Source organism: Taurulus bubalis (assembly GCF_910589615.1).
Source record: "Taurulus bubalis genome assembly, chromosome: 15".
NCBI classification, from domain to species: Eukaryota; Metazoa; Chordata; class Actinopteri; order Perciformes; family Cottidae; genus Taurulus; species Taurulus bubalis.
Genome location: NC_136603.1, coordinates 21,595,456 through 21,607,567, shown reverse-complemented (window position 1 = coordinate 21,607,567; position 12,112 = coordinate 21,595,456). Strand labels below are relative to the sequence as shown.

Here is a 12,112-nt window from a genome sequence, read left to right as displayed (position 1 = left end):
GGGAGGTCACGTGAAAAACATGTCATTCCAGCACACCGGTTGAGTCTGAAGTCACGCAGAAGATGACACCCTGCATATTGCTCTCGGAAAAACAACAACAACAATTCTTTTAAAGTTCTGTTCAGAAACTGGCTCCCTTTGAAGTGGTTGGTCCTTTCAAAATAAGACTTTAAATGCCAGTTCTAATGTCAGATGTTTTATTTTGACAGCTTTGAGTATACATTTCAGGAAAGGTCAGGAGGTCACCTTGGGAGAAACTCTCACTTCCCAGTGGTCGAATCACGTGATCAATATCCCAACACACTTTAATCCCCTAGATGACGAGCCTGACAGTCACGTGGTCCAAAAAAAAAAAAAAACGCAGCCGCATCAGAGCATCGTCCTCGGGTCCGAATTTCTGAAAGAGTCCTCTTCCGAGTCCGACGTGGGCACGTCGCTGGACGGGGTGTGCAGGTGGTGCGGGCCGCCGCTGCCCTGGCACACGTACCACTCATTGAGGTTGGTGACCTGCGGGGAGAGGGTCGCGGAGCTCCGGTTCCGGTGCGGCTCCGAGTGCGGGGACAGCGGGTCCCCGAGCGGGTTCGAGGAGGATATGTAGGAGATGGTGTTGTTGTTGTTGTTGTTGTTGGTGGTGGTGTTGGTGTTGGGGGGCGGCGGGGACTTGCAGTGCACCTTCATGTGCTTCCGCAGGGAGCTGGGGTGCGTGTAGGACTTGTCGCAGCCGCGCACCTTGCAGTAGTACGGCTTGTCGCTGGTGTGCACGTGGGAGTGCTTCTTCCGGTCGCTGCTGTTGGCGAACTTTCTGTCGCAGCCCTCGAACTCGCACTTGAAGGGTTTCTCTCCTGGATAAAAGAGAGAGAGAGAGAAAGCAGCTGCAGTCACGTGCAAAAGAACGCCGTGGACGAGTCTCCACGTGGGGGGGTATTTTTATTTTGTCATACGTTTTCTCATGCATCTAAAGCTGCAGATGCATTTCCTCATATATACCACCTTAAATAAATACAAGCATGCAGGGGGACTTTCACTAGCTGCCCTGCGCTCCTTCGCTGGGGAGGGGAGTCTTCCTCCTCTTCCTCCTCACTAGAGCTCATCACTTGTTCAAAAGCATTTTCTAGTGTGAACACGTGTAACATGCCTCTAGGCCTTCTGGTTACATGCATGTGTGTGTGAGTGTGTTTGACACTCAAGAGACCACCAGGAGCCGTGTGTGTGTGTGTGTGTATACGTGGTGGACTCTGGTCATAACTACACTCACACACACACACTGTCACTCCTAAATGGAAACATGCATCTCTCTTCTTCTTGTATGAAGTCACATCCTGTGCCCTTCATGTCATGGTGTGCCTTCTCAAAATGACAAGCAGGAGCTGTGGCTTCCTCATGACTTGTATCTCTTTGGGTGCATGGCTCATGTATTTCCCTGGGGATTTTGCGTCATTCTGAGAGGCCCATCGGTGCTGGTGGTGCGAGGCCGAAAGAAAATAGAGCCACGTTTACCCAAAACACGAGCACTGTGTCATAACGACCACAGCAGCTCGCAACAAGAGAACTCGCGAGATTTGAATGTTGTGGAAAACAAGAACTCTGTTTCTCACAGTCTTGAACTTTTAAGCTCTGTCCGACATTCATTGCTTATGGATGATTTTGGGCCGATTTTTGTGTGGATGGCGCTACAGCCTCCAGCTCAGACCATGTTGGCGAACAACGCGATGCTTATACAACTAATAAATGTCTCTCTCTCGCGCGCACACACACACACACACACACACACACACACACACACACACACACACACACACACACACACACACACGCGCGCGCCCTTGTCGCCACATAAAAGTGTCGTAGACGTCCCACGCCTGAGGATAATCACGTGTACGCGTGTTCCAGCGCGTACACGTGAGCACTTTTTACACATCATATGCCCGTAATCCGCCTCCCGCTCCCCGCTTCGGCGAGAGGTGCAAAAGTTTATATTTAAAGAAAGGAAATGAAACACTCACGGCGCGAAGGCGTCACCGAACACAACTTTTTCTTTTACATTTTTTTTGTACGTGTGCGCATTTACGCACGCGCCCTCTCTCCACCCGTGTACACACAAACACCACCACAGATCGAAGGCACAAACCCCCCTCCCCCAGAAGGCACCAGCAGCAGTACTGACCTGTGTGCGTCCTCTTGTGAATCTTTAAATTCTCCGACCTCGCGAACACCTTCCCGCAGCCCGGGAACGGGCACGGGAAGGGCTTCTCCCCGGTGTGCACGCGGATGTGGTTGATGAGTTTGTACTTCGCCTTGAAAGCCTTCCCCTCGCGCGGACATTCCTCCCAGAAGCAGACGTGGGAGCTCTGCTCCGGTCCCCCGACGTGCTCCACCGTGACGTGGTTGACCAGCTCGTGCATGGTGCTGTAGGTCTTGGAGCAGGGCTTCTTCTGACTCTGGTCCTGGTCGATCCACTTGCAGATCAGCTCCTGCTTGATGGGCTGCCGCATGTACCTCAAAAACGCCCCCGCCGCTCCGTGAGGAGCAGACGCGATGTTCACGTTGAGGTTCATGGAGTTGTAGCTGTGGAGAGAGGACGGTCCGTAGTGCTCCGGCCGGTGCCCGAAGTGCTCCGGCCGGCCGTAGATGTCCCCCGGGATCCCCAGGCGCATCTGCCCGTTGAGGGCATGGTGGTGGTGGTGGGCTCCCGGGGACGCCTGCTCGTGGAGTCCAGTGAAAAGCGAATGGGCCCCGCTCTCCGCGTGCCCGTACGCACCTGTTGGGGAGATGAACATGCCATGATGATGAGGGGAGGAGGCGGAACTATGCTGGTCGCCAAGTGCATGCATCGCAGAGGCTGAGAGTTCTCTCCTGAGGATGAAGTCCCTGCTGCTCGAGTAGCCCGAGTGGGGGTGAGCCACGGGGAAACCGACCGCGGTCTGCGCGGACGCGAAGGACGCCGCGGTCTGGGCTTCGTGGTGGTGGCTCTGGATGTGCTGAGACGGGCTAAGCTTGAGAGCGTTGGTCTGTGCCATGTGCTCGGGTCCGAATGGAGTGAGTGCCACTCCGGGGTCGTTGCCCAGCTCCCCCGGGTGGAGGTGGGCATGGTGGGAGAGAGGGTGATGCCCCCCGAGCCCCGGGAAGCCTGTCATGTTCTGATGAGGAAGGGCTTGAGTCGCTGCCAAATCCGCTAATCTCAACGCCGGGTTCCTCTTGCTTAAAGGGGGCTCCATGACTACACTGCCGGGTCCATCCGCGGTGGGTTCTCAGCCCGCCACGCGCTCTAAAACATTAGGAAAATATGTATATAAGGGGCTCTATAAGTTCTTTTGTCCGGCTTCTAACTCGGCTTGCTCCCCTTTCCCACTCTGTCCTCAAGCGATTGGCAGAACATACAACAGTTGGAGGACACAGTGGGGAATAGAGTTTAGAAATGGCACCGCGGGTATTGGACGGATTTTGGTGACTGGCAGTTAGGAGAACGAAGCGATTGGCTGTCGTTCAGCGCAGGCTCAGCAGGGATCCGCCCCCTCACTCTCTTTATCGCTGTTGACTCCGAAAAGTTGTACTCACAAAGTTACCGGCAGATCTGTGTTGTTGTTGTTGTTGTTGTTTTCAGTTTGTGTGTGTGTGTGTGTGTTTTGTTGTTTTTTGCGCGCATGTGGATGACCGACATGTTCGTTTTTATGTGACAGATGCAGCCCAGTTTATGTCTGGAAAAGTGCCTTTACTATTGATTTGATGTCGCGGGTGAGAGAAAGAAAGAGAGAAAGAGAGAGAAAGGGAGAGAAAGAGAGAGACAGAGTAAAAGAGAGAGAAAGGGAGAGAGAGAGTAAAAGAGAGAGAAAGGGAGAGAGAGGGAGAGAGAGTAAAAGAAGCCCGCTGCTGGTGGAGAGATGTATGTGACGCTGTGCGTAAAGAGGACATCGGTGAGGGCGCATTTATTAAGCGCGTGCATATTATGGATGTATCTTCTTTTTTCTTTTCTTTTCTTTTTTAGTTTTTGAGAAGGATATTTGAAGCAAAAAAAAAAAGCTCCCAAGACTTCACATGATTTGTCAGGAAAATATAAAATACATAAAGCGAACCTGTGGAAAGTTATTGCATGTCTAAATTATACAAACTATTTCACTGAAAAAAAGAGAAGGTAAATTGGTGATTATTTATACATACAATAAATTAAATTAAATCACCAGAGACATATTTGATAGGTGTTTGCTATTTATTTTATGTTTAAGTTCATTGCAGTTATTATATAAATACCACTCCCTTCTCATGTAAATAATATGAATGTTGCACTTGAATTACAGAAGCTTTAAATTGAATTATGGGTAGTGTAGGCTGTCAACACGATCATACTAAAATGCTGAAGTTAGGAAAAACAATAAACATGTCATAAATTCTTATTAGTGCAGGCACTTTTTCATAATGCCCCAATAAAAGAAATCCCATTAAATTAATTTCTCTTGGCTTAAATATATTACAAGTGAAGGCCGACCTTAAGCGTGAGTTATAAACATCATACCAGGAAGAGGATCACAGCGGGACCTTTATTATAGTCTCCATCAAGGTCTCGGACATGGAGGTGCATGTATTTTATTTATGTTTTATTCTCAGCATTATTTAGCAACCATGTGTCATGTTGCTCATGAGGTTGGCAAAGTAAAAACTTATTATTTTAGTATTTAAGTTGCCCACCAGGACGTGTGTCGGTCATCGATGCGTCTTCATCCGGACACCTTTTCTATCGATCTGCCTCCAAACTACTAAATCACTACGTCATCAGAGTTTCTGCAACTCGAACGGGAGCTGGCCTTAGACCCCCCACCACACACACACACACACACACACACACACACACACACACACACACACACACACACACACACACACACACAAAGAAGTAAAAACTCCAAGTACATAATGAACAGCACATTTCCTCACTCAGGTCCATGTTCTGTAATTGATTTCCTCCGTGCTCGTGAGGAAGGCTCGATGTTCCGGGGCCTGTTGCACGCGCTCCTCTGTGGGGAAAAGATGATTTATGAACTTGATACTCAGCAACTTGAAACAAATGCTGAGAAACTGCATGTCAAAAACTTTTTTTTTTTACAACTGCTATCTAACGTGTATATTGTCCTGCAAAAATAATTAAACACATCATAATAATAATAACAATAGATACTTAATTAACAGTTCGGCCAGCTCCATTGTTCACGAACAGCTGTCACATCTGTATTTTTTTTAAATAATTTAAAAAGTAAAAAAAAAAAAAGAAAGACAAAAAAAATGCCCACGTGTTTTAGTTATTTACTGAAATAAATAAAACATGTCCAGCTCCAATGAGAGCATCTGGAAACTCATAAAACGCACGCGCAGCAGTGGGGGCATGTTTATGATTTGTTTAAAGGGGGCTCTATTTCATACGCATTACATGGAACACCACATTAAATGAGACCACAATGCCACAGAATTAACAACAAGAATTATACTTTTTGCTGCGAGTATAGTAAGGGAGGGGGGCGTGTCCCCTCATGCTTGACAATTGGCAAATGTCACATTTTTATAAAAATAAAATATCACATTCGTCATATTCTGCCATGTCGAATGAGTGGAAATGGATCCATGTAGCACAACTAATAGCAATAAACTCTTCTCTGAACTTTCTGGAAGGAACGGGTTAATTTGTATTGACTTATAGCTTCCTTATAGCTCCTCTCCCTCTCTCTCCCTCTCTCTCCCTCTCTCGCCCTCCCTCGCTCTAAAACAAAGACGCTTTGTCATAAACAGGGTTATTTTACCAAAAGGAGTCAAGAGTGCAACATATGTGGTCTTAACGGGTCAGGGGTCAAACATCCATGAAGCACAAGGTCACAAGTGACCTTCAGTGTGTCAACATATTGATATGGTCATGATAGCAGAGAGCAGGAATATGACGCCTTTGGCCCCTCAACTAGAACACACACACACACACACACACACACACACACACACACACACACACACACACACACACACACACACACACACACACACACACACAGGCAGTGCGCCTTTATGTGATCTGCTGACTGTATCGATTAGCATTGCGTCATAACTTCACACATCACGACCTATTTCCTGTATTTTGGTGTAAAGACTCAGCGGGGCCACGTCTCGTGCGCATTGCTGGCACTAACCTGTTGAAATACTGGTCTGTGGGGCTTCAATAGGCAGGACCCCCTTTTCTTCTTCTCCAGAAGCAGCCATGTGCCTCTCTGTACCCGATAGATTTGTTTTCTTCCTTTTATCCTCTTTTTAATTTTTTTTATTTCGCTTTTCTCTCTATATGGGGACGTTTTTTTTGTTCTTCTTTTTTTCTTCTTCCAAGAGAAATAAAGAGCTTCTTATAAGGGTCGGCAGACGTGACTTTGAACTTGGATCAGCTCCTGCGTTTCCTGTGGTGCGGGCTGAAATAAACTGGGAATCGACTGGGATGAATGGCGCGCACGCACACACACACACACACACACACACACACACACACACACACACACACACACACACACACACACACGCACACACACACACACTGCCCCAGTCCGAGCGAAGAGACGCACACAACTTCACCCCCAGGAAAAAGTTCGTAAACGTTTCCCTCTCCTTCTCCACTATTTGCCTGCATGCTAAGAGCACCGGAGGGCTGACGCAGTTGTGTGTGTGTGTGTGTGTGAGAGAGAAAGAGAGAGAGAGAGAGAGAGAGACAGAGAGAGAGAGAGAGAGAGAGGAACGGGACAACTTGTGGGATTTTTCTGAGTTGGTGAAAATGTAAGTAAACTTCCTTTGACTTGTGGGTGTGTGAGCATATGTGGTGTGTGTGTGGGTGTGTGTGTGTGTGTGTGTCTGCATTTCTCGGTGAGTGCTTGTAATGGAAAGTTGCCAGTGAATTAAGCAAATCCTAGTTTTTTAAAACCTTTTTTATGACATTTCTCTGTCAATTCTACATGTTTGAGCTAAACAAAAAAGAGTCCCATTAAGAATCCAGATAATATGGTAAACAGTGTGAAACACATGCGGATATTTGGCTAAAGCCTCAGAGCCCCATCACGCCTCTGAGGTGAAGGCTCGGCCTCACGGGCCACAGCGCGGCTCACCAGAACATGTCCCTTCATCGCTGCGGTGGGACCAGAACCAACAACATATGGAACCGTTAGAAAAAGGAAAAGGGAACCAACGAGCAGCAGAGTCCCTCATGCAGCACGGCGGAAGGCCCAGCTGTGGTTCCGCCAGCAGCGGACTCCATATGGAGCCACATGTGCTGCTTCAGCTGCATCTCAGGGTTCTGTGAACTCCTGCTTAACTTTAACGACTTATTATGTCCGCCTTCAACCGTATAGGTGGTATATGTTCCAATAGAGATATTTATTATAACGCGTTCTCCTGCCTTTTTTTAAATATATATAAAAAGTGGGAGGTGTTACAGCAGTACAGTGTAAAGCCCGTAAAAACAACACATAAAAGCTGTGTCTTGCATTTTAGTACATTATGTTTTTCTTTTCTTTTTGCCAAGGAGGCTTAAAGCACAACGTAGTATTTTTTTAGCAGACATTAGGGATCAATACAAATATTTAATAAATCAAACATCATAGGATGTTTTATGGGAGTGAACCCTCCTTCCTGTAGGCTACTGAACATTTATCCCCTAAATAGTCCAGTTTTAATTAATTGATGGCCACATATGTAATAACACGGCCCTATGGGCTGACTGGAGAGCGTGATAGTTTCATTATTATTATTATTATGACGAAATACAAAATACACAGAGCTACAGCATTATTTTTAGTTTTCAAAAAATTTATTTAAAAAACAGCAACCGATTTTTTAACCTCGATCTAAATATTTACCTCCAATTAAATATGTTTTATGAAACGCTACATGTCTGTGTTTTATGACTACAAGTCGTATCCTCTGCTGGAACATAAACAACCCAAACATGTCCTCTCCCTAGTCGCGATCCCTCCGCTTCTATATGAGCCCCCCCTTCTCCCTCAACAAAAAAAAAACCTCTCCTAAAAGTAGGCGGTAATTATTAGTGGAAAAAAAAAAAATGGCGATGCGCTATTAAGTCGGCCCGAGCGCTACCTGCTATTGGAGGGGCACCTGGGATTGATGAGGCTTGGCGGCCAATGAGCGCGCGAGCAGCGCAGTAACGGGCTGCAGCTTAAAGGGGGCGGAAGAGGAGGGAGCGCCAGTCCACGGAGAAACAGGGACCCTCCGCGAGACCACGCAGGCGAGCCGGACAAATAAATCCATGCCCCCCAAAAATCGGAACGGCGTTTTTTCCCCTGAGCTGCTGTGGCCCCTCTCGCTCTGTGAGGACACCTAGTAAGATCATTATTTCATTCTTCCGACTGCATATATACATTTTTTTGGGGTGTTTTTTTTTTTTTTGGTGTGTGTGTGTGTATGTGTGCAAAAGGGGGGGGTGGGTTGTTGAACTGTCGCAGTCAAGAGAAGAGGACTCGGGGAAACTCCTCACTTCGTTTGGATTTTTTTTTTGAGGTACAAGTTAACTAAGAAGTAGATCCGATAAGCCGAGCTGATTTCTTCTTCTTCTTCTTCTTCTTTTTGTTGTTGTATCTCCCTCTCTGTCTCCTCGTGAGCGGAGCAGCGGCTTCGATCCCCGCCTGATAGATATGTTGTCTCCCAGGTCTGGAAGTTGAATCGTTGCCCATTTGATTTTTCTTCTTTAACTTAATTCGCCGCGTAGCCTCTTTATTTGATTCAGTGCACCATCATCATCATCATCAACAACAACAACAACAACAACACAACAACAACTGCTGCACAACCATGTTACTGGACGCCGGGCACCAGTTCCCCGGACTGGGGGTGGGCTCGTTCGCCAGGCACCACTCGGCCAGCGAGATGCAGGAGCGAGACTTGAGTCTGGCTCAGAACAGCTTCGTGGACTCCGCGCACATGGGCGCGTTTAAGCTCAACCACGACCTCTCCCCGGGCCAGAGCTCTGCCTTCACCAGCCAGGCGCCGGGCTACCCGGCCGCGGCTCTCGGGGCGCACGCCGCCCACGTCACGTCGTACGCCGGCTCGCCGTTCAACTCCACCCGGGACTTTCTCTTTCGCAGCCGCGGCTTCGGAGAGTCCTCTCCGGCCGGCGGCCAGCACGCGATTTTCGGCCCCGCGGCGGGGTCCCTCCATCACTCCCATACAGACTCTCAAGGCCACATTCTGTTCCCGGGGATCCACGACCAGCACGGGTCCCACGGCTCCCCGAACGTGCTCAACGGGCAAATGAGGCTCGGACTACCCGGGGAGGTTTTCGGCCGCTCCGAGCAGTACCACCAGGTGTCTAGCCCGCGGACAGACCCGTACGCGGCCGCGCAGCTGCACAACCAGTACGGCTCCATGAATATGAACATGGGGATGAACATGGCAGCCCACCACCACCCGGGTGCCTTCTTCCGCTACATGCGGCAGCAGTGCATCAAGCAGGAGCTCATCTGCAAGTGGATCGACCCCGAGCAGCTCAGCAACCCGAAGAAGAGCTGCAACAAAACTTTCAGCACCATGCACGAGCTGGTCACGCACGTCTCGGTGGAGCACGTCGGCGGCCCGGAGCAGACCAACCACGTCTGCTTCTGGGAGGACTGCGTCCGGGAGAGCAAGCCGTTCAAGGCGAAATACAAACTGGTGAACCACATTCGGGTGCACACCGGGGAGAAGCCGTTCCCGTGCCCGTTCCCCGGCTGCGGGAAGGTGTTCGCGCGCTCGGAAAACTTGAAGATACACAAGAGAACGCACACAGGTAAATATCACGCTAATGCCAGTTTTTTTTTTTAAATTGTATTTCTTCTTTATTTTATTGCTTTGTGTTCTGAGCACCACGCATGACTCGCTGCTACTAAGCCGGCGTGCGCGTTTATTTCGCCGTTGTAAACACGCGCCCTCGCCAAGGCAAACACGAATTAAGATCTAATTATCAGCGACTATTTCAGGCTGCTAAAGTCGATAGTATCCGCAGGACAGGGCAGAGTAGATTTAGGAGCACATCCGAGAGAGCGAGAGAGAGCGAGAGAGAGAGAGAGAGCGAGAGAGAAAGAGAGAGAGAGAGAGAGAAATTCGTTAAGAATAGCGGGATATTATTGCATCGCACGGGCACAATTTGTATTATTCTAAACAATCCTTCCAAACGTGTTGCAAATAAATTCACATGGCCTGCGGATGTTTTACAGTTTTTTTAGGGGGAGGGGGTGTGGGGGGAGATGGACTTTGCAACACACAAAAAAAGAAATTGGGTCAAAGGGGACAGTGCGTGCAGACAGGCTGGTGTAGTAAATCACATAAATTGGTTTGGTAGTGGAGCTCCCACACACTCTCGCGTTATGCGTCCCATAAGCTGCCCGCGTGGATCGTGTGTGTGTGTGTAGTAGTGGTAGTGTTAGTATTATTTACACACAATTCTCCTGATGGATTTCGTTTTCACTGTGGAGGCGTGTGTGTCTCGTGGAGGTTGATCCGCGCGCAGCCCTGTTTTTAATCAGATAAGACGCGCGCTAAAGGTGCCAGACTGGAGGGAGGCCATCACCGGCCCTCTTTTCACATTGTTTTTTTCTCCCCTTATTTTTCTTGGGGGAAATACATTATGGTGTGGGTGCCATGCAATCGGTCAGGTGCTAATTAGATTTTTATTGTCTCCCAGGCAAATGGTTGTCCTTCTGTAGGCCCACTGAGGACCCCCGCTCTCCAACCCCCTCCACATCACTATGCGCATTATTTATGAACCCACCCCCCTCCGCGCAGACTCTGCTCTGCTCTGAAAACAGCCTTAAACTTAAATATCGCACATGGTGGGGAGGATCACCCGAGTAGTTTTAAAACGGACACCGTTTGCTGTGAATTTAATCCTCACATTATACACCTCAACTTCTTTTATTTTTGCATTTTGAATTGTTCCGCATCCAGTGAGCTGCACGGCCTCTTGTTGTTGCTCAGCACAGAGGCATCTATCTGTTTAGAAAATAAAATAAAAAATGGCAAGACAATCCTGACATTTCTTTCCTTCCGTTCTCCCCCCTGCAGGGGAGAAGCCGTTCCAGTGTGAGTTTGAAGGCTGCGACAGAAGGTTTGCAAACAGCAGCGACCGAAAGAAACACATGCACGTGCACACTTCGGACAAGCCTTACCTCTGCAAAATGTGCGACAAGTCCTACACACACCCCAGCTCTCTACGGAAACACATGAAGGTAAATACACCCGGAAAGTGTGTGTGTGTGTGTGTGTGTGTGTGTGTGTGTGTGTGTGTCAGGCCTCCATTATGTTTATCATGTGTGTAATGAATATATTCTCATCTGCATCCCTCCCCTTGATGCTTGGTTGTAAACACTAATTTCTCCCGTCCTCCTCCAGGTCCATGAAGCCTCCCCACCAGTATCAGAGTCCTCACCAGCAGCCAGCTCCGGCTACGAGTCCTCCACACCCCCGGGCCTGGTGTCTCCCACTGCCGAGACCCAGAGCAACACCACCATGTCCCCGGCCTCGGCGGTGCACAACCCCACCGGCCACAGCGGCCTATCCTCCAATTTCAGTGAATGGTACGTGTAGGACTGAGCTGCAGCGAAGCGGCACACACTCACTTCACAGCACTGGGACCGTCCAGCAGGAGATTTGGGACACGTGCACACTGGAGGGGCACACAAAACATTGGTTTATTATGGTATTTTTTTTCACCAGGGAAGATGAGGATTATCAACAGAGGAAAATATGTATTATAGTCGAGGTGTATTTCATATTGTACATAATTACTAAAAGCCCACTTTCCCCATCGGTTGTGATAGTTTGTCAGTCTTTGGTGTATAGATGTTCCTTCAATGGTAGCTATTTCTCTAACTGGACTTTTAGTGCACATATTACAATAAAAAAAAATTGTACTATAATGTTGAATATTGTGATCCTAAGGCAAATTGATTGTACTATACTAAACATCTATAAACTGGAACGAGTGCCAAAGTTAACATTTAACTCCAACAGACCACAATATTACGCTTGTGAATGTATATTTTTTAGTTTGCTGGGCTTTAACTTGTGATGTTTTGTGCTTTGCAAGTTTGAATTGTGAAATACTATCTGGAGG

General features: G+C 48.2%; 2 protein-coding genes across 2 annotated transcripts; one reads left to right on the top strand and one right to left on the bottom strand.

Annotated features, from left to right (window-relative positions):
- Positions 1-369: 369 nt before the first annotated feature.
- Positions 370-3,221, bottom strand: zic5 (zic family member 5 (odd-paired homolog, Drosophila); the record flags this gene model as incomplete). Its single annotated transcript, XM_079230669.1, has 2 exons — positions 2,165-3,221; positions 370-842 (listed from the first exon to the last, which is right to left on the bottom strand). The coding sequence occupies exons 1-2, from the start codon at positions 3,213-3,215 to the stop codon at positions 370-372; spliced, it is 1,524 nt and encodes a 507-aa protein (XP_079086795.1). The 5' UTR covers positions 3,216-3,221.
- A 5,593-nt stretch (positions 3,222-8,814) lies between these two features.
- On the top strand, positions 8,815-11,583 carry zic2a (zic family member 2 (odd-paired homolog, Drosophila), a; the record flags this gene model as incomplete). Its single annotated transcript, XM_079230320.1, has 3 exons — positions 8,815-9,787; positions 11,062-11,225; positions 11,389-11,583. 3 exons carry the CDS (start codon positions 8,815-8,817, stop codon positions 11,581-11,583), a joined length of 1,332 nt encoding a protein of 443 aa, XP_079086446.1.
- Positions 11,584-12,112: the final 529 nt, after the last annotated feature.